Raw genomic sequence first — 26901 nt, forward strand, 5'->3', positions numbered from 1 at the left:
ATCACTTCCTATAAAGAGTCCCTAAAGAGAAACATTCATGTTTAGCAAATGCAATGCAGATGAAATATCTTTTCTTATAGCTCTGCAATGTGCTGCTGCTCTAGTATGCTTCCTAGAATTGTATGACTGAATACCAAGTATACCAAATAGTCTAGCCCAGCCAATTCTGACTTAATTGTGTGAGACAGTGTTGGGACACACCTCCAAATAGTAACACCATATTGGAGAGTCATACATTTTTTAGTAAAAACCGAGAAATACCACATCACTGATCTATAAGAAAAGATGGTCCAAAATTGTTATTTCAGAAAGTCCAGGAGCGACAACAGATTCTCTTTTAAAGAGACTCTGTACTCACAATCTGCCCTCCCCAAACCTCTTGTACCTTCGGATAGCTGCTTTTAATCAAAGATCTGTCCTGGGGTCCGTTCGGCAGGTGATGCAGTTATTGTCCTAAAAAACAACTTTTAAACTTGCAGCCCTGTGTCAATTGGCATGGCCTAGAGTGTCTGTGCATTAGGCTTGCATCGCCTTTCCGTCCCACCTTCCCGCCCTCTTCATCATTAGGAATGCTTCAGGCAGGTTTTCTCCTATTCACATGTGCTGGATCGTTAAGGCACCTGTACAGTGATCAGACAACTGAGGAATAGGAGAAATTGTGCCAGGGCCATTCCTAAGGGTGAAGAGGGCGGGGAGGAAAGACGGAGAGGCGGTGCAAGATTAAGGCATAGACACTCTAGGCCACGCCAATTTGACACAGGGCTGCAAGTTTAAAAGTTGTTTTTAGGACAATAACTGCATCAGCTGCCGAACAGACCCCAAGACAGATCATGGATTAAAAGCAGCTATCTGAAGGTACAAGTGGTTTGGGGAAGGCAGATGGTGGGTACAAAGTCGCTTTAACCTACAGATAAGCCCAGATCACACAAAAAAATCCCTGCCTCCCACTACTGAGACTGGTAAGCCTACAGTTTGCACTTACCTATCATTTCATATAGAAATTGTTTCACACTGACAACACTGAGCACTGCACACAGTGTAGATGCCATATCCCTGGATTCGACAACACCTTGCTTTAAGTTTGTACATGTAGGCAACATTTTAAAGCCTATCAGATGCTTGAAACTGCCTTTAAAAAAAAAACACTCAAATTTTATACATACGGTATGTTGGACAGATGTAGCGTCGCTGAAGGGGGAAATATATTCTGGAAGTTTTTCGAGCCTGGTTTTTTGAAGCGATGTAGTGGGCTGTTGGTGTAGTCCTTAGTCAAGCCTTGGTCTTCATGTCCTTCACGAGGAAGCTGAACAGACTGGTGCTTTGACAGGGTAATTCGCAGTACCCTTCCATGAAGTCTCTGTCCATTTAGATGGCTCATAGCTAAAAATGCAACAGACATATTACATTTCAGGTGTTGTTTAGGCAATGCAGTGGTTTAAACTATTGCATAGCACACATTAAAGAGATTGGGGCAGAAGTTATCAACTCAACAACCTTTTCTTTGGCATATTTAATGTACACTTAAACAAAAGGTGATCGAAACGCCAGAAAGAATAACTCCATACGCATAGCAATGACTTTTTTAAGACAACCAGAACAATCACATTAAAGTCTATGGTAAACAAAACGACACAGTTTGCCCAAAAAAAAAACAACACACTGCCACAAATCCTCAAAAATGCCAGAGAGGAGAGAAAAACACCAAGAAAATGCAATGTGTATAAGTCATTTCATAAACGTCCATTGACCTCCAGCTAACATCTGCTGGCATTTTTATTGGTGTTTTTCCAAGATTTTAAGGCAGTGTGCAGCCAGCCTTATGTGAAATCAGCCAGTCCAGTTATGAAGCAACACCAATTGTGAAAAGGCTTCTTCTATTGTTGTGAAAATGAAACAGACAACAGGTAGAAATGATAGGCAAAGATGAAGACAACACCTATAAAGGGAGAGATTCTGCAGATGGTGACCACAGACCATTTTTCTGTTCTCCTCCTGTTTGGCTGTTTTGGTCACTTTTGCATTTTTTCATTGCTCTCACCCCTAGAGGTAAACAAGAGGTGGTAGTGCAGGGCATCCAGGATGGCACATCAATATGAGCTGTGGCAAGGAGGTTAGCTGTGTGTCAGCACTGTGTTCAGAGCATGGAGCAGATACCAGGGGATAGGCCAGTACACCAGGAGATGGGGGGAGCATAGGAGGGCAGCAACCAAGCAGCAGGACCACTACCACCTCCTTTGTGCAAGAAGGAACAGGGGTAGCAGTGGAAAATGACCACCAGCAGGCCATTAATATCCATGTGTCTGCTCAAACTGTCAGAAACAGAATCCATGGGGGGGGGGGGGGGGAATGAGGGCCCGACACCCACAAGGAAATGCCTGGTACCTTTCATATATAGTATCTGTATGTGCTTCCATAATGTTAAAAACTGCCGACTGATCGACAGGCCCATTAAGAGGAACAATCAAACTTGCGTAGCAGATAAGCCCCCTTTACTAAAACAATCTTCCCCGATTAATCCTGTTCCACTAAAACATAGAGAGGAAAAGAAGGACAAAATATGGTGAGCTTTCTGTGTAGAGTCACCTTTTTAGGGCAATCATTTTTTAGATCATCTAGGTATTAACAGCAAAAAAGGAAAGAACATCAGAGAAAAGTAAAAGGAAAGCAAGACCAGTTACCAACAGCAACAATGGGTCTGCATAATCAGGATAAAACCATCTCATGTTATTGGGCTATTTTTAGCTTTTGTTGGGTCATGAAACATGTTTTTGTTTTGTTTACTTTGCTATTAAAAGTTAGTTTTAGGCACCCCAATTTTTATGTACTCACCAAGCTGTGCTTGAGTTGCATCTGCCATTTGCACCAATGCATTTTCTTTTTTATTAAAAAGAATCTTTACACGATGGACATCACCATATACTCCTAAAGAATTGCAAAAAAGGAATTGTCTTTATACTGTAAATAATCTAATTAGATAAGAATATAACAAACAAACTATATAAAGTGTAAAACCCTTAATAGTACCTACTAAATATATCTGGACACTGGGGAATTTTCATATGTCATAACAATGTCATAAATCAATCACTCCTATTAGTTACAGACATTGTCAGGTATACAACTTAACTACTGGTGGCTCCTTAGGACAACCCATTTCTACAGTGCTATAGTAATGACATCAATTCTATTAATACCTTTCTACTCCCCCCCCCCCCCATTTTTTTACTCTCTATCTGATGAGGTTTTATCCTTTGTGAAGTCACTAACCACAACTGTTACCCACAATACATTTACACTGCAGTTTTTCCAATAATTGTGTAGTAATAAATGTTCAAGTAAATACAAATGTGGTAATTCTCTTTTAGACATTAGTTTTCAGTATACAATGTTAATTTTCTCATCTTGTGAATGTAACTTTAGTTCACCAACAATGAAATAAAATTGCTTACCAAACAAGATAAATAGAGCATGGGGTAAGATAACCTGTTGAAAAAGCCAGATATTGTTTAGCAAAAGAAGTTAAAAAAAAACAAAACAACAACAACAACAATAAAGAAAAACACATATTACTGTAGTATAAAGCCACACACAAAGAGCATAACGATCCCTGGCGGAACTGGCCTATCTATGAATGGCCACTCCACTACAACAAACATTGCTGCTGACAGGTCAGGGTTATGGCTAATAGTTTTTTACATGTACCAACTTTCTGTCTTAAAGCACATGTACCATCAGGTACACACTCGCTTTAACCTCTTAAGGACGGAGCCAATTTTCGTTTTTTCCTCCTTATGTTTAAAAGGCCATAGTACTTGCATTTTTCCACCTAGAGACCAACATGAGCCCTTATTGCGTCCTTAAGAGGTTAAAGAGTCACTCTCATTAAAAAAAAAATTTCAGAAATCAATAGTTCAGGCGATTTTAAGTAAGAAGCAACATTCCATAGCAACATTTTAACTTCTCAATGCAGCCATTTTTAACTGAGAAATGCTGCTTCTTTCTTTTGGATATTTTTACATATATTGCTAAACAAGGTACAGTGAGTAAACAGATATTTGACTTACATCAGGATTTAGATTACTGACTAACAAAACAGAGTGTCCTGAAAAAGCAGTCATGCCAGGTATTGCCATACGTCCAGTGATAGCTGAAGTGGTGAGAGCAAGAGGTCCAAGAGCTCCTGGTACACTTGAGACCGACAGCCCTTCAATAGGAAATAGTACAAAGAATGGAATTAATATTCAATATGACATGTAAAGTGGATGTCCAGGTGTGCAACTCTTGTCTGTGGGCTGTACCAATTATTGAAGTTAAATTTTAATGACACACAATACATACATAACTTATGGACAAGAGTGGTGCAAAAAGCAAAGGGACCGTTTTTATGTTCCCCTTCAACCTCTGTAAAGGGGGTTATCCAGGAGTGGAAGAATATAGCGGTTTTCTTTCAAAAACAGCTCTATCACCTCTATCGTTCTTGCATTGTATAACAACTCAACTTCCTTCACTTCCATGGAATGGAGCTGAAATACTACACACAAACTGAGGACTGGATCACTTCCTAACCTCCCCCCCACCCCCAATCACAGGTTTTCCTTAATTCTAGGTGCTATTGTTCTTAACATTAAAAATGGCCCATTGCTAAGTAAAAGTTATGCTACGTTTACACGGAACGATTACCGGGCGAATTTTCGCAAAAACGATCGCATTGAGCGATAATCGTTTTATGTAAACACAGCAAACGATGAAGCGATGAGTGAAAAATCGTTCATTTTGATCTTTTAACATGTTCTTAAAAATTCGCAGATCGCTTCGTGTAATCAAAGATTCACCCTATATAAAAGATGAGCTTAAACGATCTTAAAAACTATAGCAATAATGATTTTTCTTACGAATTTTCTAACGATTTATTTGTCTAAACGCTGATCGTTATGAAAACCAAATCGTTGCTACAAAATCGTTAAACGATCGATTGGGCGAATTATCGCTTCGTGTAAACGTAGCATAAGGGTCCATTTACACAGAAAGATTATCTGACAGATTATCTGCCAAAGATTTGAAGCAAAAGAGGAAAAATGTCAGGCTTTCCTTTATGAGTTGATCTCTGTTTATAGTCTGTTTCTGGTTTTGGCTTCGGCTTCAAATCTTTGGCAGGTAATCTGTCAGATAATCTTTCTGTGTAAATGGACCCTAAGGTAGCACCTAACTGCTGCTTCCTCCTGGATTCAAACGATGCTCCTCTTACATTCCTAGCCCCAATGTTTTTGAAATCAGTCCCCCCGCCCCCCTTGCATCTGATGTGAAAATTTAATTGCTGGCTTCACATAGTGACTAGAGATAGGCTGTATGGATGAACTCCCTAGGGCTGCATCCAACTTAGTTAGCCACCGGTATTCAAATGCTGGCTGATCCTACTCAAGCATGCTCCAGTCACACTCATCTTTAATAATGACAGGTCCTCTTTAAATAAACAAATGAAAACTTTGCTAATCCACAATGGACAATTTCAATTGGGTATTTGCATATGTGTCATCTGGATTACATATTTCTTAAGAAATGTTTTACTGATGGAGAAGGGCCACAGACACATACAACAGATGTCTTAAGAGTTTCTTCCTATGAAAAAAATGTATTACACTAAATGGGGTGATTGACAGGCAAAGAGGCCTATTAGAAGAGTACTATCAATCACAAGGTAAATTGTTATTTTAATTATTATGTATCTGATGCATTTCAGTACACCTACCTGCTTGAGGGAAGCCAATAGCAGGTGCAAATCCAGCAGCTCCTGCATAAGGTGAGGAAATTATACCTGGAGCACCTAAACAAAGAAATAAAAATATCATCTAGTGTGAGTGAGGGCTATTATGGCTTTCTTTTCTATTACAATTAGGTAACAGAAAGAGGGCTTGTTTCCCATAGCCATCAATTCATGGGCAGTTTTAGGCTATGTTCCCACACAGTATTTTTGCTCAGCATTTTGCAACAAAAACCAGAATTGGATTGAAAACACAGAAAGGCTATGTTCACACACTGTTAAAATTTAGTGGATGGCCGTCATTTAATGGTGTCCATCTACTAAATTTCAAGTGTGTGAACATAGCCTGTGTTTTCAATCCAATTCTGGTTTTTGTTGCAAAATGCTGAGCAGAAATACTGTGTGGGAACATAGCCATATAATGCAGATTGCTCTGCAAAAAGAAAAGCTCTATTTTTTACAAGGTTTTGATATATAAGGCCCAGTGAAAAGGAGGAAATAGAGTATGTACACACTTACATGTACACACAAACACACTGATTAAACTCCTAATATTTTGTGAATACAGTATTTTCCGGCATATAAGATGACTTTTTAACCCCGAAAAGTCTTGTCAGAAGTCGGGGGTCATCTTATACACCGGGTATGGTCGCCTCATAAGGTGGGGGGCTCAAAAATGGCCCACATCCCCACCGTATGGGGCGACCATTTAAAAAAAAAAACCTGTTAACTCACCTGGGCCCGTTCCCAGCCTCCGTGTGTATTCTCCTATGTTCCCGCTGCTGGCGCAGCCAGTGTGACGTGCACTGACTGTGCCAGGGATGCCCAAAGCTCTCCCGAGGAGCCGAGCGTCTGATTGGAGACCCTCGGCTGCTCTGGAGAGTTTCAGAAGAATGACAGAGGCTTTGGGAGGCTCCGGAAGTACCCGAAGCCTCTGTCATTCTTCTGAAGCTCTCTCCGATTAGACGCTCGGCTGCTGGGGAGAGTTTTGGGCATCTCCAGCACAGTCAGTGTACGTCACACACTGGCTGCGCGGGCAACAGGAGCGGAGGAGAAGACGCGCAGAGGCCAGAAACGGGCCCGGGTGAGTTAACTGTTTGATTTTTTCATTTGTTTAGCTGCAATTAGGCAGGGGTTAACATTTTCCAGCGTATATGGCGAATCCCTGACAATCTGATTAAAAGTCAGGGGTCGTCTTACACGCCCAGTAGCCTTTTACGCCGGAAAATACGGTATTTCTATACAGTGTTGACTTCATATTAAAATGTAATAGAAATTTAACAAGCACTAAAGTGTTAATGGCTTACACACACATCACTGAACTGTACCTCTGTATTCCTGATTTCATATTGGCATACAGAGTCTTTTGTAGAATTACACATGGATCAGACAAATAAAACAAGTTGTGACATGCTTGCTGTATTACAGCTGTATCACCCTAAAAGCATTGTCTCCAGAGGAAGGTGACTTCATTTAGTTGAAAACCCACTTTTAAAAATACTCCCGTCTCTTGGGTCTCATAATTTCAATTTGATCAATGCAAGCTATGGACCTCATTTTTATAGAAAATTGACACCAGAAAAAAAAAACACCACCTGGTCCATCTAGTCTACCTTTATACTTCCTAATTATCTTAGGATAGATGTATGTTTTTTCCTGGCCTGTTTAAACTGAGTTATGGTGCGTTCACACCTACAGGATCTGCAGCTGATTTTATGCAGCAGATTTCATTTAAATAACTGAACACAGCATCAAATCTGCTGCAGATCTGCTGCAGATCCTGTAGGTGTGAACGCACCCTTACTGTAGATTTCCCAACCATATTAACAGGAAGTTTGTTTCAAGCATCTACTACACTTTCAGTAAAGTAATATTTTTTTCATGTTGCTTTTGATCTTTTCCCCATATAACCTCAAATTATTTACCCTGGTTCTTGTGTTCAATCTCTTATTAAAGCACTTCCCTCCTGAACCTTATTTAGACATTTATCATATTTAAAAGGTTTTAATCATATCCTCTCTTTCTCTTTTTCCCTCCAGATTATACCAATTTAGATCCCAAAGTCTTTCCTACATAGAAACATTGAAGATTGTCGGCAAAAAAAGACCACCTGGTCCATCTAGTCTGCAATTTTAGTATTTCCTTTCTTACTATCTTAGGATATATATATGTTTATCCCAGGTAGGTTTACATTCAGTTATTATAGATTTACCTACCACATCTGCTGGAAGTTTGTTCCAAGCATTTACTACTTTTTAAGTAAAGCGATATTCTCTGGTGTTGTTTCTGACATTTCCACCAACTAATCTAAAATTGTGTCCCTTTGTTCTTGTGTTTTTTTTTTTTTTTTTTTTTTTTTTTTTTACTGAAAACACTCCCCTCTTGAACCTTATTTAATCCTGATTTAATGGTTTTGATCTTGTCCCCCCTTTCTCTTCTTGTGGATGGGTACACCATCAGCCATTCTTCTCTAATCATCAGAAACATATTTGGTTGGAATTGGTTCTACAGATCGGAGTTATATAACACCTTCACGTCAGCAATAAGTAGATATATGTTCCTGCTGCACATACCAAGAGCAGCAGGAAAGTATATGAACGCTCCTGACACTGAAGGAGTTTGATGTGTGCGGGACCGCTGCAGTGAGAGCGGTCCCGTACACATCAGTGTCCCGTGAGCTGAGGGTAATGAGAGGCAGCTGTGGTCCCGCAGCTGCCTCTCATTAACCCCTTAAACGCTGCAATCTATAGCGATTGCAGTGTTTAAAGGTACTCAGTGAAAGAACAAGCTTCTGTCACTGAGTGATCGGGACCTCTTCAGCCATGCCTCCACATGTACCGACGGCCGGGGGTAAGCCTCTTATCTCCGTCCTGTCGGTTCAGCATTACCAATAACTCTGATCTATGCTATGCTATGACATAGCATAGATCAGTATATGCAATCTATTGATTGCATGTTTTAGTATGAAAAAAAGTGTAAAAAAAAAAGTGTAGTAAAAGTTTTTAAAAGCATTAAAAAAACCTTATACCCCCAAATAAAAGTTTAATATTTTAAAAATATAAAATAAACATTATATATCGTAGCGTGCGGAATTGCCGATCTAGTAAGATTAATTTGACCCAGACTTTTGTGCATCAAACAGCTCGGTCTTGAAGGGGTTAAGAACTCATTCAAATGGTAAGCAACTACCTTATCTCTATCAATAAAAGTATTATCCCTGTTGCTTAGTTTTGTATAGCCAGAGGTTTTTTTCTTTTTCCTGTCGCTAATGTCTGACGATAATTATGTTCCCATTCTTAACAGATTCGGCCATTTCTTCCTTTTCTCAAAATTTTGCAGCATTTGTATTCTGATTTGCCTCCCTCTGTCTAATTTTATACACCATTCAGTTATACTACCAGTCTCTTTATACCTCTCAGTGGATGACTTCCTTCTTAATGCAATTCAAAATAATCCAGTATGTCACTGATCGTTGTTTTTTTTTTTTTAACATCATGATTTAGTGCTGTATGAAGCACCATAGGGTGGCACATCCAGTGACTATGGCTTCATAACATGGCACACATATGTCTACTTCCAGAAATTATATGCATAAGGATTTTAAATAATATGAATACCAGCGAAGGCCTGAAGCTGCAAGAAAGGGAGTACTTATGTAATCTTCACAGAGGAGTACTTCCAAGAATTACGGAAGCTGTAAAATCAAGCACTTTCCTAGAAAGTAGGATTCCCAAATCCACATTAATGTGAAGTGAGGTACACAAAGTAACAGGAATTAATGTAAGCATGTAAAATTTACACATGAAAGTCAGTAAATAAGGCACTGGCAGAATGATCCACTCACAAAGGGATAATTTAAACCTGACAAGATTCATCAGTACTGAAGTGCAGAATGTATTTTATGAAAGAAGTGAGAATGCATAAACAAGGATTGTGGCATCTTCACAATGCTACACAGACTATGAAAACGCAGGGCGGACTCCTGACAAAACTCACTTATTTACACGATAAAGACCTAGAGACTCCTGTCACCCCAATGATGACTGGCATGCTTATCTGACAAGAAAATTGTAAGTATACTAAATAAGAAGCTGAAAACCTCACTGATGAATACAAGACCATACACACAGGTAGAATGAGAGGATATTAAATGGTGGGTGTGCTGTTCTGCTGGACTTATTTTTACCATTATTTTCCCATTGGGAACATTACTATTATTTTACCACTGTGTACATCATATATACAAAGGGAGAAAGGTTTAAAAAAAAGTTTATGATGTATATTCTCTGCTGGGTGCCTGGCTATTAGCTGGTAAGGAGCTGAATGGGCCATTTGTCATGCAGCTGCCCCTCTAGGCTGTATTTTTACCAATCTACGGACTCTTACATTACAAGTATGGAAAGGATCAATCAACAAAATACTAAAAATTAGCAACAGGTGAAGTCTTTTTGTGAGATTCAACAAAATCTGCGTACGCTCAATTAGAATGGGTTCACACTGTGGTTTTTAATAAAAGCAGCTGTTGCATAGGAGATGTACTATAGCAAAGAGCCAACTCATATAAATGCACCTTCCACTAGGACATCCATACATACCAATAAATATGTTTTATTCAAGGTTCCACCATTAGACTAGAATACCAACAGAACAAGCAGAGTAACTGTAATACACAACTAAGTAAATGAAAGCTTAGTTTTATTTGGTATGTACAGAGAAATGCCACTAACAAAGTGGAATAGTATAGCAAAATAAACAAACGAATAACAAATCCCGGGTTGGGGCAGACAGTGGCTAAAGTGGCGACCTGTTATACCCTACCTGGCAACTAGGTCCCCTAAGTGTGGGCGTCCCCACTAGGGGAATATAACCCTACACTAGGTAAGCATTGTCAGTATGGTGTATTGTGTAGGTCACAGAGAAAGAGAGTCTAGTTGTCAATGGTATGGTGTTATATCTATAGACCAATCTACAAAAGTTAAACATGGTATTTTATGGTTCTAGTGGGTAATCAGAAATTGCGCCCCACGTCTTACGACGTGTTTCTCCCGCTCAGGTAAACAGATTCATCAGAGAGGTGGGGCGATGTTGTATAATGCATAAATCTCTATGCGACGGCCCAATATAAGATGGAGTCTGAAAACTTTCTTAGATAGTCTCCCTTTTGGGGCTGGTCGGTTGGTTATTGGGTTTGAGATAAGAGACTGTACCCCTGGTGACAACGCTTGCTTGTATATGTATAATAAAGTATATGTGGGTTTGTGTGCTGGATGACAGATAGATAATGTGAGTGTTGTGTTCATAGATAGGTAGGTTAGGAGGCGTCCTGATAAATATTCCCCATTCCTGGCTGTCTTCACAGTCCGGGATACAAGCGCTGGCGTGGGACACATGGACGCCTGCGCTTGTATCCGCATTAACCACTGTCTGCCCCAACCCGAGATTTGTTATTCGTTTGTTGATTTTGCTATACTATTCCACTTTTAGTGGCATTTCTCTGAATATACCAAAAAAACGAAGCTTTCATTCACTTAGGTGTGTATTACAGTTACTCTGCTTGTTCTGTTTATATACAATTCCCTAACTGTAAACACACTATTTCATCTCCCAACCTATAGTGGAACACCATTGGTATACCTAGTATACCAAACATTGAGGGAATAAAAAGAATTAATCTGTTGCATATTTCAAAGCTTTATTCCAATAGAAAAGATGGGGCAGTCATTCCTGCATTTTAGCATCTTGATGCAATAATAACTTACTGTGAAATCCTACTTTCAGCACTGGAAACCAGTGCAAATTTTAACGCTTCTCTGCATCATTTGCCACCAGGCTTAATAGCAGTGACAGAAGAATCATCCAGCATAACAGAATACAAGTAAGCATCTTCTCCATTTCTTCAGCATTAACAGTTCCAACAACAAGGCTGATAAAAGATAATGTTGTGATGGGCAAATCTTATTTAACTTTATCCCAGACAATTCTACTATTTTTTTGAATGTAGCATTGAACATGCAGTCTGAGTACCTGAACACCATTTGAAACAATCTTCAAGGCGAGCTGGATGGTGTATTTTTAGAGTAATTGAATAGTAGTGATGCCAAGCAATGATATACAGATATGTTGCTGCTGCCTAAACCATCAGAAGGAATATTTACAGAAAGAAATTCAGCTTTTTACTCCTTCGCCCTTAAAAAGGGCTATGATTGATCATTTGTGATGCGTTTGTGATGAGAATTTGTAAAGCGATGTACTGTACAGCAGGGAAGTAATGATATGTCACTGGGAAAATAATTGTTAAGATGGAATAAAAGGCCCCCCTGGCAACTCTGCTTTATTGTAATATTTGTATTGTGTACTTTATTTTCCTTCCTCTCTGTATTACCATGAACAATTGGCAGCTGAAAAAGATCCGATACTGAAAAACATATTGCATCAAATCATTTTGCAGCTGTATCTTTATGACCATAGATTCCCTATGTCTCTGCAATCTTCTCAAATTTGATGATTTCTCTAGGTATTTGTATTCTGTTGTATCTATCTATCTATCTAGAAAACAAAACAATCTGAATTGATTAAACTTTCATGGTGATGCCACTAAAATGTATACTAATAAATCTTTAAGATCATATGTTATTATTCACTACTTTTTAAAAGGGTTGTGCCTTTTGGACAACCCATTCTATGTGAATGATCTCCAAAAAAAAAATTCACAGCGGTCTCGGTTAGCTGACCAATAAAATATGGCAGTCATTGACCAATCTTTCTCCTTCACATATTATATGGTATCTATTGAAATCAACTGTACCTTTATGTAATGTACAAAAGCATGCCAGGTCCCCAAAGCAAGAGCTGGCCTTTGCACCTCTCTAGTTGTGGGGAGACAGAGGAGTCAATTTAACTCTATATTCCTTATTGCATGGTCTCCCAACCATGGTCTCCTCAGATGCCCCAACAACAACAAAAAATGTCCCTTTCCAGCTGAGATAGCCAACTGATTTGAATCTGCTCAATGAATCTTGTCAAACCAGTCCAAGCATCTAAGGGTCCTTTTAGAATAATAGATTTCTCGGTTGCAGGGGCAGCAAACAAGAGTTGTTCAGAGTTAAACTGCAGTGCCTTTACAAAGCACAAGAAATTGAGCTACCTGGCTGCACAAACGATCCTTGTATCGTTTGTGCAGCCCTTAAAACTGACAGTACAGATATGTATACATCTGTGCGTCCAGTTTTCAGATCACAAGCAGTGTACACTTACCATCCATGCTACTTGTGATCTGGCATGTGTATCCAGTGCTCCGCCTATGTCTTCAGGCCCTGCCACCCCTGGCTATCATTCTCGAGGAAGCAGGGCCTGAAGATACAGCCATCAGCCGAGGACGGGAGAGGATCCAGATAACAAGCAGCGCTGATGGTAAGTATAGACTGCTTGTGATCTGGAAACTGACAGAACAGGTATATACATAGCTGTGCTGTAAGTTTCCCTTTATCAGCCACACATAACCCTGTTTACACAGGAAAATGTCAGGAGGATGACGATAAATTTTGTAGCATGCTGATTACTGTCACTTTTACACAGGCCGATTATCGGTCACAGGAGCATTTCTTGCAACCCTCCAGGCCGAAAATCAGTCTCTGTGAAAAACCCTTAAGTCAGACTATAGTGCCAGGAAGTTAGGGAAAGATTTATCAAACTGTCATACACTGCTATGGGCAACAGAAACAGGATAATGTTTAAAATCAACAACCCATTAACCTTTCATAAAATTGCAATTGTATAATATAGAAAGGGTATGACTACAGAGAAAAAGAGGGAATATTAAAATCTTCAGTAAGGACTCAAATATGCACATATAACCTAACAAGGTATAAAAGGGTTCATTCACTATGCCAAAATTGGTCATAGTCTGAATGCTGGAATAGGGAAAGAAAGCATCAATCTCCATCTTGGTTTTGACTGAACATGCAACAAAAAAAAAGGCTAAAAAACCCCACAAAAGCCATACTTTGCAGCATGCTTTCTTTTCCTGACAGCTAGAGAAGCAAGGCCACATGACAAAAGATTCCATTTTGAACATGTTCATTTGTACCATATTAGGAGAGATCAAGCAGGTGCAAAGAAAATAAAAAGTTACGGAAATCAAAACATAATTGCTCTGTGATATGTCTAAATTTAATGTGGGACAGGGTTTTTCATATAAGTAGTCATTTAATATTTCATATATTGGAATGGCAGATGTGTGGTAATTCCAGAACTGGTATCATTGTACATGCATGGGAGCCTATGTTATTTAACAGCTTGCATCAGAGTGGCAGAGGGAGTTAGGAGCCCTTGACGCAAATCAATGAAGTACCTACCAAAAGCAGCTGCCATCGTGGCATCAAGAGATGGCTGTCCATCTCCAGTCGGCAGATCAAGGCGTGTGAAGTCTCGGCTCTTATCATTGTTGTATTTGACATTAAGGCTTGTCATCTTGGAGAATTCAATACGCAGGGTGCAGCAGGCATTGTAAATATTCTGCCCATCTAGAGCCTAAAAGAAGAAACAGATATATACTTTAAAATATTCAAGAAAGTTTCTAATATTCTTTTATAGCACATGTAAATCCAACTTGTAGCTCCAATGGTTAGACCACCTTGATGTCTCCGAGTAATAGGGCTACATAACCCTTACAAGCTTTGATGCATTGTTTTACCTTCTTTCACTTTTCAGGTTTTTTCCTGTTCCAATGTACTGTACAGTATATTACATTTATTCAAGACTTTACTCTTTCATCTATGGATGAACATACATCTATAGTTGTATGAAAAGAACGTGTTCTGTACATGGTTAGCTGCGGAGCTGGTTCGTTGCAGTTTCTGTTTTTGCACAAGTGAACCATAATTCACTGTATTTTGCGCACTTCTGTCCAACAATTCATCCAGATACTACCTACTCATATGTACCTTTTTCTGCTGCCTGCTTGTGCCGTGACAGCTCTACTCAGGCAAAACTTAGACACCACTGTACGTGTGTATCATATGGTGAGTAACTTAAACCATGTCTACATACACTTTTCTTTATATTTCACATATGGATAGTTTTTACATTCCCATTTGTTCTTTATAGTTTATCAGATAGTTCACAAGCAAACAGTGTCAAGGTGTTAGGAACTTCCAGGATGCAGTGGTTTAATGAAGCCTGCTCAACCTCTAGCTAATGAATTTAGGTTCCTTTACCCTTAGGCTTCTAGGGGGGTTCAAAGGAAGAATGAGTGCAGATCCTCATGTGAAGGAAGCAGCACATTATAGTCTTTATGACAATCACATGGAGCCATGTGTTTTCCAGAATGCTTTACTGCTGGGGCAGAGTGACACCTAAATACACTGTGGTCATTACTACTATAGAACTTTTTTGGCCTGATTTAAACCAGATGGCCAGATGCCAGCAGCTACATCCCACCACATGGATGTGTTCCCATTTTCGACCCTCTCTCAATAGTTTTTTGCCAGAGTGGACATAGGGCCTTTTTGACACAGGTATTTCACAGCAGAGATTTTACATAATTTCTATTCTTAAATCTCAGCAAGCTTTTGCAGGCCTTTAACTGTGGGGACTGCAATATTGAATGCTTCTTCTGTTTGTGAATTTTTATTTTTTCTTTACAGCCTGAAAAATCCTTAAATTTGTAGTTCGGGAATTGCTAATTATCACCAAAGGATACAGAAGCCTAAACATATTATTTTCCAAAAAGACCCTTTATTAGAGAAATAATTTGTCTACTAGAGTAACCTAAGGTGACCCCTACTCTTACGGTTCTTTTACAAAGAGTGATAAATCTCTCAATTGATCGCTTAACGATTTTGAATCGACAATTTGGTTTTTATGGTGATTAGCGTTTAGATGAAGAGATAAATTGTTTTAAAAGATAATTTTTTACGATTGTTTTAAGCTCGCTTAACGCCATCCCACACACTAAGGTAAATTTGTGAAAAACGGTTTAGACGAAGCGATCTACGAATTATCAGCAAGCAACCAGTGACGATTTGAAAAACGTGTCGACGCACCACGATAAACGATTTCTCGTTCACTGCTTGATCATTAGCTGTGTTTACACGAGAAAATAATCGCTTGAATGCAATTGCCATCATACAGATTTGAACGATAATTGCTACGTGTCAAAGGACTATTAGTTTTTAATATTACAGAAGAAAGGTAGTATTTATAGCACCTGTGAGCAGAGGGAGAAAAGGAGCAGTCTTAGGATGATAATAGATTGGCCCTCAGCCATATGCGGCCATGAGCATGTGTGTTTTTACCCTTAATGGCCATCTTCAAATATTCACTAAAGATAATCTATTTACTCCTGTCGCTGCAGAACCACAGCCTCAATGTTATTAGCTAATAGTAAAACTGAGAGCATCAATTATGTACATTCATTTCTGGTAAAGTTATCTCTGCCTATGCATGTATGCCTGTTACTCCAATTATCCTTGACTTTCCAACCATGAATCTCTCTTATTCTCCCTATTGTTTTTTGTAGCCATCTAGTGCGCCCTTTAAAATAAAATGCAGATATGGAACAAACCCAAGTTCCACTAAATGTTGCTATGAATAAAAGCTGCAAGGAAAAAAAATGGATCCAGCCCTGGGAAACTGGCAAAAATGAAAGAATGCAGGTGGAAACGAAGCGATTTGCTTCGTACCTACTGTAAATTCACTCATCTCTACCCACAAATATACTATACTTTTCACAGCAAGATATGAAAAAAAATTGTATTTCACACAATAAGCGTAGCAAATGTATGACATAAAATACCTATGTGCATTTAGCAGGGAGACACATGAATATACACTGGTCAATTTGTTGCACAATGACAGATATACATCCATAAAGTAAAAGACTATTGGGAAGAATACTTGCTCACTTAAAAAACAACCATTTCTGTAAAGCTCTTTAAGGTGGATAAATTTTCTCCTGATCGTCAGCGCGAGCTCTGCCACTTATCTCAATGTTGCAAATAGGTCAGTCATTGTAGAGCTGGGTCCAAGAACATTTCAGACTCATTCATTACTGAAGGTCTTTGTTTACCAGGCACATTTACACAAAGCAGCTTTGTAACTCTGATAATACACAACATAAGACTGCCAAAATTCAGGAATAACTGAAAAACATGCAGAAAGAATATCTTTTTATTTCCTCATCTCATGTAAAATGTGTGTGCGTCATGTGCCTTCCTTACCACTTTGGCGTGATGTGCGTTTATTGGATCAGCATATTGAAGCAGAGCCTGGAACTGGTTGTTCTTGGTGAATGTGATGATCTTCAGCACAGTTCCAAACTTGGAAAAGATCTGTGACACAAGGAAGAAATTAGAAGTATTAACCATCTAAAAGATGCATTTCCTCCTTTGCTTTGAACACACAATCTTAACAAGTTTCTACAAAAGTTCCAATAGATGTGACAGAAGGAAAGAGTGTGACAGGATTAGAGTAAGGTATTGTCCTAAAAACGTACCCTTCTGCCTGACATAGAATTTGGACTTGCATGATGTAGCAACATTGAGTTAAAAAAAAAAAAAAAAAAAAAAGGCATGGTGCATTACACATGGGGAATACATACTGTCCTATACTATATATACATTGTATTATACACTATGGGGAACTTCTACTTCCAACTTACTATAAACAAGCACTGATAAGCTTTCTATTCTCTTGTATGAAGGGTGTGGGAATTAGATACAGTGGTCCCACAAGTTATAATGAGCAGGGGTTATAATATTTTAAAAATAAATGGTTCCTAATTGATTATCTAATCAAGAGGATAATCACTTGATTGCCCAACTAGAAGAAGTGGACATTTAACCAGTAAAACACCTGTATTATTGAGGTGCATGCTGTGAATGGTAGCGCCAGGTATAGTGCAACACTACATGTTCTGTTTTTTACCTGTGCCAGGATGAGCTGCTCTTCCTGACACCAGGTAAGAGGCACCATTGTTTTTCTGGGACCCTGTGAACTGTACAGGACACTGTAGAAGCTGCTATCCTCTACATAGAGAGAAATTTACAGCTTCCAGTAGCCCTTTTTGACTCTTTCCTTACTTTGACATGTAAGGACTACTTTACATAAATGAATTGGACCACTGTATATTGCAAGTTTATTTCATTATTTTGAGTTCATAATGGTTGTCAAACTTCTATTTTAGAATAGAATATTGCCATATGTTATCATGTTTTACTTTCTATCAAACACGTTCACAGTGTTCACATCAGATAGGTATTATACTATGTTAGCATATTGGCCCGATGGTATGCTGAAGTATACCACAGAGTGATATGCAGTGATTTTAATGGGCCAAATGAGGTTTTACTAGTGACTAGAGGTGAGTGAACCAGAGTGCGGCATTTGACTCCCTGCGGCTGAAAAGGGAGCCCTGGAAAACATGGACACAGCCTATGGTTTTCTAGGCAGCCTTAGGGCCGAATCAAACTTCTTCAGCCACAAGTAATCAGACAACATAATGCTCAGGTTCATAACTCCAATGAGACGTACCTCCGCACCTGCCCGAACACGGCTTAATCAACTTAGGGGTTAGCTGGTTGGCTTAATCCTGCCACCGGACACATATAGACGGTGCTCAGCAAGCTCAGAAAAAGTCTCTGAATATCATGCAATAGAGGTAAAGATGATGCGGCACACGTCCAGTACTTGCTTGTTGGTGTTTATTGTTCACATGCTCGTGGATACAAACAAGAAAATAGGCTACGATCGCTCGCGCTCTCACCGCGCTTCCTCCTGGCCCATACGTCATCCACTACACCCACCCCCCTCTATATATGTGAGTGCAGTTAAAGGGACAGTATAGTTATTTACAACAACTATATACAAACACCATAAATAGTGATAATATAAAAACAATGATAATACAAACATTAGGATATAGTAGAAAAAGCAATTACACTAAACATTACATCATAAAGTGCCGTCATAGAGTCCATTCATGATATTGCTTGTAAATCTGTACGGTCATTAAGACCCAGCGGGCCCAAGGCTCCTGTGCGTAGGATGAATTCCATCTCTTTTTTTAATAATAGAGCATGTTTATCTCCACCTGTTTTAGGATTATTAACCCGCAATAAACCCATAAATTTCATATGTGATACATCACCCTGATGTTTTTCTCGAAAGTGTTGAATCAATTTGGGACATCCCTTCCCCGTTCTGATTGAACGCAGATGTCTTTGTTCAACCTCTAAGCACACCGATGGCTGAAGGGGTGAGCGCTATGGAGGAAGGCTGTGATACCGGTCTCAATGGAGACTTGCACTTGGACACTTTATCTATTACCCAAGGCCGGGAGGATGCAAACGAGTTTTTTGATTTATGCAACACTAAGGATGAATTGCAATTACTAAGTGCTAAGACGCTGGAGTATCGCCTAATGACTTTGGCTGAGAAAGAAGTAAAGTTATTCTGGACAGTAAGCTCTTTGCAGTCCTATGTAACAAGCCAGCGTACTCCACGCGGTCTAAGAGTTTACAAGGAGATTTCCCAATTTCATGATGATATTGTTTTTAAAAAAGTCAAGACGGAATTAAGAACACGACAAACAGATAACCAATTCACAACTATTCTTAAAAAAGTGGAAAAGAAACTTACACCGATACAGACTGAGATAAAGGAGAGAAAGAGGAAAAAATACTTGCGTGATAAACAGGACTTCGATAACAACAGAATATTCACCTGGAATCCTAGACGTATTAGACGCACGAGACGACAGAGGAACCAAAAAAGATCAGCTGATTACTGGACTACAGACTCGGGATCAGACTCGAGTGACCCCGCAACCCATACCAGGACTAATCCGGCCCCGGTCATACCTGTGGCTAAGGAGGGTGCCGTCCCTTTAGAAAGAGAATACGGAGGGGCAGGAAGAGGCACAAAAAGAGGTGCCAAACGGAAACATGTCTCCTGGCATCCATAGGAGAACATGCCCGAAAAAGCACCACAGGTAATGATGATTGTCGGGTTACGGAGGGGGATGGGGAGATTATTAACTTGACACAATATGAATTAACACCTGCATGTGTATCATTGTTGAGAAAAGGTCTTAATTTTTGTATATATACTGATTATGATCATAGTGAATTTCTATCTGATTTGTACAAAGGCATAAGGAAACTCAATTTGAAGCGTTTTTTCTCGGGAAAGGAGGGTATGTGCAATACTGGCCCATTGATAGGGGAAACACCTGTGGAAGTGGGTAAACTGGGTTTCATGTTAAATCCGGGTTTTACGGACACTGATAGAGAGATGGTAGATGTCTTGATGGATTTGCAGGGGATGGACAGGAGTAATGAGACTATAGTCACTGGTGGGTTTAGAGGGGGTGTTCCATCTAAATTTAACCCTCCCTTGCCGGCCGGTTGTAGCCTCGATGTCTTTGCTCAAAATGTAATTAGAGATGTTAAAGCACTTATCTATCCCACTGATAAGATGAATCTGTCAGGTGAGGAATTGCACGCATTGAAATGGTTGAAACTGAGCAAGGACATCGTGGTGAAGCCGGCGGACAAGGGAGGAAATGTAGTGTTAATTCCTAAAGAATACTACTTAGAGGAAGCTTACCGTCAGTTAGGGGACACCAATACCTATATACAACTCAAAGGGGACCCCACCGCCACCTACCAGAATAAAGTTAGAACGCTATTAAGAGAGGGTGTGGAACGGGGGATTTTTAAGCAACAGTTTGCGGAGAAACTTATGATTGAGTATCCCAAAAAACCATATTGGTACTGGATACCCAAAATCCACAAATCTGTCGACCGACCTCTGGGTCGGCCGATTGTAGCTGGAAGGGAATCGGTATTGGAACCATTATCCAAGTACCTGGATTGGGTACTCCGCCCCCTATTAGCAAAAGTTCCATCGTACCTACGAGATACGAGTGAATTGTTGGAAATTCTGGATAATTTTTTTTGGCAGGATGATTTTTCTCTGGTCATTGTCGACGTTGAGAGCCTGTACACCCGCATCCCACAGGATGCGGGTGTGCAGGCTATCCGTCGACACTTGCAATCCCTCGATCAGTATGACACAGTTTACATTGATTTTTTGTGTGACATGTTGCGATTGATGCTCTCCCATAATTCGTTCCAGTTCGCTGACCGGTGGTACTGTCAGCGGGCTGGGACGGCGATGGGGACGCCGGTCGCATCTACTTTCGCTAATTTATTTTTGGCTGATTTAGAAAAGGATATTATTTTTTCTCCGAATAATCCGTTTGCTTTGCACATAAAACTTTTTTTGAGATTTATAGACGACATATTGATTGTGTGGTTAGGCAGTAAATCCCAATTTAATGAATTTCTAGGTTACATGAACAACAATAATGTGAATATGCACTTTACATCTTGCTTTGGAGGTCAGAATTTAGACTTTTTAGACGTGAATTTGAAAGTACGCAATGGTACCCTATGTCTATCAGGTTTTCGTAAGCCTACGGCCACCAATTCACTGCTGCGGTATGAGAGTTTTCATCCGCAGCATGTGAAGGAGGCCATACCTTACGGTCAGTTTGTCCGGTTGCGCCGCATAAACAATTCAGATGAGGGTTTTGAATCACAAGCCAATGAATTGTGTATGCGTCTGACCAGTCGCGGTTATCCACAGGAAAATGTGAATAGGGCCTTAGAGCGAGCAAGAGGTCTAACACGTAGGAAATTGATTTACTCGAGAAAGAATAAAAAGGATCTACCAAATAGGACGGTGTTTAGTTTTAGACATAGTCCTATGAACAACATCATTAAAAAGCTATTAATAAGAACTGGCATGTTTTGTGTGATGATGAACTCTTGGAAGGTGTTACAGGTGAACGTCCTATAGTGGCTTTTAAAAGATGTACTAACCTTAGGGATGAATTGGTTCACGGACGTGTAACAGTAGACAGTAATCCCAGTACTTGGCTTAATCGTGACCTCCCAAAAGGTAACCACAAATGTGGTAGCTGCAGTTATTGTAGCTACATGAATAATACCCAATGGGTCCGTTTGGGTGGTCATGATATCTTTATAAATGATTTTATAACATGAAGAACACCCTATGTTGTGTATACTATCACCTGTAACTGTAAATTTTTTTACATAGGTAAAAAGATTAGACCTTTATTTAAACGTTTTTCAGAACATCTGCGTTCAATCAGAACGGGGAAGGGATGTCCCAAATTGATTCAACACTTTCGAGAAAAACATCAGGGTGATGTATCACATATGAAATTTATGGGTTTATTGCGGGTTAATAATCCTAAAACAGGTGGAGATAAACATGTTCTATTATTGAAAAAAGAGATGGAATTCATCCTACGCACAGGAGCCTTGGGCCCGCTGGGTCTTAATGACCGTACAGATTTACAAGCAATATCATGAATGGACTCTATGACGGCACTTTATGATGTAATGTTTAGTGTAATTGCTTTTTCTACTATATCCTAATGTTTGTATTATCATTGTTTTTATATTATCACTATTTATGGTGTTTGTATATAGTTGTTGTAAATAACTATACTGTCCCTTTAACTGCACTCACATATATAGAGGGGGTGGGTGTAGTGGATGACGTATGGGCCAGGAGGAAGCGCGGTGAGAGCGCGAGCGATCGTAGCCTATTTTCTTGTTTGTATCCACGAGCATGTGAACAATAAGCACCAACAAGCAAGTACTGGACGTGTGCCGCATCATCTTTACCTCTATTGCATGATAATGCTCAGGTTCGCTCACCTCTACTAGTAACTATGCTCAGTCCATTTTCAGGCATATACAGTTTTTAGGAGGGACTCCAAACAGTGTTGTCTGTACTTTGCAGCAACTGTTTAGAATAGGAAATGTGGTCACTGGCAAACCCGAATATACACTACTTAAATGAATACAGTCTTAGGCTAGGTTCACACTGCGTTTTTGCAATCAGTTTTTTTTTTCATCCGTTTTTTGCAAAAAACGGATGAAAAAATTGGAAGCATTTGTGTGCATCCGTTTTGATCCGTTTTTCCATTGACTTCCATTGTATAAAAAACGGATCCGGGAGCTGACACTACTTTTGTGTCCATCACAAAAAAAGAAACAGTTTTGATCAGTTTTTTTTACAATGGAAGTTAATGGAAAAACCGATCAAAACGGATGCACACAAATGCATCCGTTTTTTTCAAAAAACGGATGAAGAAAACGGATTGCAAAAACGTCGTGTGAACCTTGCCTTACCACTTATAAGTGTATCTATAATAGGTCTTCACAGAGGGTGGGGGTAGTAAGATGAATACCTGGTGGAGAACTTCCAGCGTAACAGGGTAGAACAGGTTTTCCACGATTATTCTGAGCACAGGACTTTGGCCTGGTAATAATAAGCTTTCACCCCCAGGACCACCAGTGAGAGTCAGACCACCAGACGGGACAGTGTTCACAGCTTGCAAAGCAGCCTGGGCTCGCTTAAGGGGAAGAGGGGGGGAAAAAAAAGGAAATAACCAGATGGCATGCTCCATATTAGTATACATTTTTGTACATCAGGCAAAAATAAACTGCAAAAGAAACAACAACTATAAAACTACTGAATCATAACTACATGCAGTGAATGTTCATGTTTAAAACTATATACTGTATGAGGTGTATATTTCTGTAGAATACACATCACAGGTTGCATAACTTACAACTAGTACAAAACTATCAATATAGTGTACTTAACTAGTAAGGCTGGGTTCACACTGCATTCTCATCTCTGTTTCACGGTTTCTATTACACTACATTTAATTTTGACTTGCACAAAACAGTATTAATCCTTTTTTTTTTTTTATAATGTAATTCAATGAAAAATGGGATCTGCAACAGCATCCGTTTTTACCATCTGATAACATATACTGGCTGCACTGATGCCGAATTGGAAGCTGTTTGGTCCAAATCGACACCAAAATTAGCTACATGGAAATAAAATGCTAAATACATGTGTATTTTGTTTTGATTTTTTCTTATAGGGGTACTCTGGAAAAGAAAAATGATTTGTAATATAACTATTTAAAAAGAAGTATCCTGTATAGTTCTGTATACAGTATGGGGTGACTAAGCACGGAAGTGCAAAACACGTGTGGGGCGGTCCCAGGGATACTGGTGGAGTAAAGCAACAGTGATAATGTGCTTTCCTTAAATATTTTCTTTTTTGCTAAGAAACATAAATTCTGGTCTCTCTTTACCTTTTGGGTTGTTTTCCTGTTTTTTTTAGTGCTACTTTAGCTTTTTTATCCTTTCTGTGATGTGAAAGCGGTGTAAAGGCTATAGGTAGTCACAGATATGCCAGATATGCATGAAGCGCCTTAATTACTGTATAAGCATTATTGTGTGTAGCCAACAGATGGAGCCAGAGTTATATGTGATCTAACACTTTTTTACGTTATCACACTGCATACTGCAATGTAACTATTACGGCTGGCCTGGCTTTTTTTTTTTTTGTACCAGTACCCTGTGTAATCCCCTGGTTGTTGTTTCTTTGTCTGTATAGTAACCAGTAATTACATTTTTGCAATAAACATGAATTGTCTCTCTACTTAAAAGTGTACAGCAGCCACCTACGCAGCCAGGGTGAAGCTGTTCAGTGCAGGACCCAAAGCCACTTGGTTCTTCCTGTTAGTGCAGGCTGGGGCTGAGGGCTTTGGGTCAAGCCTGGTGAACACTAAACAGGGCAGCAGATCCGGACTTAGAGACCTGCAGTTCCCGACAATTGTTGGTGGCAGCAGATGTCGCCCCTTACTGCTGCCACTAACCAAAGTATGTATGTAAAAAGGGAAAAGTTAAATAAAGTTATATTACAAAGTAATAACTTTAAGTATTAGCGGGGAAAAAAAATTCACTTAGTCTCTGGAATACCCCTCTAAAATCTGCTTCACAATACACATGTAGCTTCCAGATATTTTTACACCTTTTATAGTACTTTATTTTTTCTAACAATACAGCCCAATAAATAGACTGAGTAACATTGTTTCCTTTAATGCATGTATTTGAAATAAGCAGTGAAAAAAAAAATCACTATTTCTCACTGAAATTAATAGGTCGTGGCTTTTCGCATTTTACATGTATAACTGGGTGCAGAAAGCATTTATAATATTAATAGCACTCAAAACATTAATTAAAACAACAACAACAAAACACTGTGTGAACAAAGACCCCCACAGCTTGTGCAAGTCCATGGCGGGTCTGCTGCAAAATGTTACACCTGCAGAGTTAACATTCTGCAGATCTAAATATCCTCAGTATGTCTAATATTCCGTGCACAAATTAACCACAGCATGTGAATGATATTTAAAACATTTGCCGCATTTCCACCATGTGTGAATTTAGCCTTAGGCTGGGGTCACATTATGTAAAAATGATGTCAGTCTTTCATAAGAACCTACGCAAACTACGTCAAGTGCTGAGGAATCAGCTGCCACTATAAAAATAAAAGCATTATTACAATTATTATTAAATAACAGCCATTATGTTCGAAATACTCTCAATGTTATTTGCACAAATAACAGACAGACATTCTTATAAAAGGCGGACGTCATTTCTACACAGTGTGAACCTAGCCTTAGGCCTCATTGACACGTCCAGTGATTTTTAAGGACCATGATTTTAGTCCACTTGCTAGATCAGTGATTGCATTGCATCACACCACCCGAGTATGTATTCCACTATGTGTTCCATGTCTAGGGTTCCCCCTGGACAGCTGATGGCAGCGCATCACCACAGATTTAGCAGTGCTGATCCCCATATGTTAGATGCAGCAGAGCTGATCCCCACAGCCCAGCACCACAATTACCCCCCTCCCCTGCACAGGGAGATCTGGCAACACATTCCTATTAAGCCCACCGCCACCCCCCCAAACACACACACACACACCCTCAGAGCGCATCCCCACAAAGCCCCACCACCCTTGAATCCCTGTAGCTGCATTCCCAACCCCTTCAGGGTTGGCATACAGAACCGGCGTATTCCCCAAACGTCACTCTTGCACCAGGGAGCCAGCAGAAAGAAGCGAAGAAGGAATATGCCGGTAATGGTGAATAAGAGTATGCCAGCCCTGGGGAGGTTGGGGATGCTTTGTCAGGGACGTGCTATGAGGGTGGGCTTGGTGGGGATGTGCTGGCAGGAAGGGGGTGGGTGACATGGGATCTGTTTTTTCACAGATTCCACAGACGTGGCATCCATAGAATCAGTGAAAAACAATTTATGTTTTCTACTGTGGCACTTGTGCAGTGATTCCGCTCCGCACTATGACCTGTCCTATTTTTTCACGGCATGGATCATTCTCAATAAACTCATAGTATTCAATTTCCTCCAAAATTGTCTGTGGTCGCTGATCAGCGATCACGGACAATTTTACTGAACGTGTGAATAAGGCCTTATAAGAGTCCAGAGCTGGATTCAGAAAACAAACGGGGCATACAGTACATTTGTTGTTTTTTTTGTTTTTTTCTAAAACAAATAAATGTTAAGCCCCCAGTATAAAGACTGCACTACAAGGCATATTTGAAAATAGCTATATACAATTCTTCCTATGTACACAACGTAATATAGGTAATTATAACCGATGTTATAACAAAACAAAAAAATTTGTTTCTACATCCCATATGAATATGTGGCCTATGGTGATTTGAAGTGAGTGTTGGGAGTTCTCCATGCATTCTGAAAACATGCACTTGGCTTGAGAGTTTACCATAAACTTAGTCTGTATATGTAACACTATAAATTTATCTCTATTTCACTGGCTATTCCTATGATGATAACCTGCAATATACTTGGTGTGATGAAATTATGTAGCATGCTGTCATTTCTGCAATGAAAAAAAAAATATGATGTATGGTGTTTTAAAAACTACTCTCTTAGTGGATTTAAAAAATAAAGATAAATTATTAAAAATTATTGTAGCATCGTGGAATTTATATTTATCATTTGTGCGTAATGAATTTTGTGTAGTAATAAAAAGTATTTCTCACAAAATTGATTTTAATGAATCATGTATCTATCATTTAAAGCGTAACTGTCATTTCAGGGTCATTTTTCTGAAAACATTAAATATCAACAGTACAAGCGATTTTAAGAAACTCTGTAATAGGTTTTATGTACTAAAAGAGTTTCCTTCTGGAC

The 26901-nt window shown here is 39.4% G+C and overlaps 1 protein-coding gene across 21 annotated transcripts in view; it reads right to left on the reverse strand.

Annotated features, from left to right (window-relative positions):
- The window catches only part of PTBP3 (polypyrimidine tract binding protein 3), a 148471-nt gene that overhangs the window by 11875 nt on the left and 109695 nt on the right, over positions 1–26901 (reverse strand). For 20 of the 21 annotated variants that reach the window (XM_069962147.1, XM_069962145.1, XM_069962148.1 and 17 more), the window contains 8 exons: positions 23049–23213; positions 16978–17088; positions 14113–14287; positions 5747–5821; positions 4065–4204; positions 3450–3483; positions 2830–2922; positions 1164–1380 (listed from right to left, as the gene is read on the reverse strand). In XM_069962147.1, the coding sequence (XP_069818248.1) occupies positions 1164–1380; positions 2830–2922; positions 3450–3483; positions 4065–4204; positions 5747–5821; positions 14113–14287; positions 16978–17088; positions 23049–23213 (1010 nt within the window). The remainder of the gene's footprint in view (positions 1–1163; positions 1381–2829; positions 2923–3449; positions 3484–4064; positions 4205–5746; positions 5822–14112; positions 14288–16977; positions 17089–23048; positions 23214–26901) is intronic. The other variant, XM_069962146.1, reaches the window with a different exon arrangement.

This window comes from Dendropsophus ebraccatus, chromosome 3 (genome assembly GCF_027789765.1).
Source record: "Dendropsophus ebraccatus isolate aDenEbr1 chromosome 3, aDenEbr1.pat, whole genome shotgun sequence".
Lineage (NCBI taxonomy): Eukaryota > Metazoa > Chordata > Amphibia > Anura > Hylidae > Dendropsophus > Dendropsophus ebraccatus.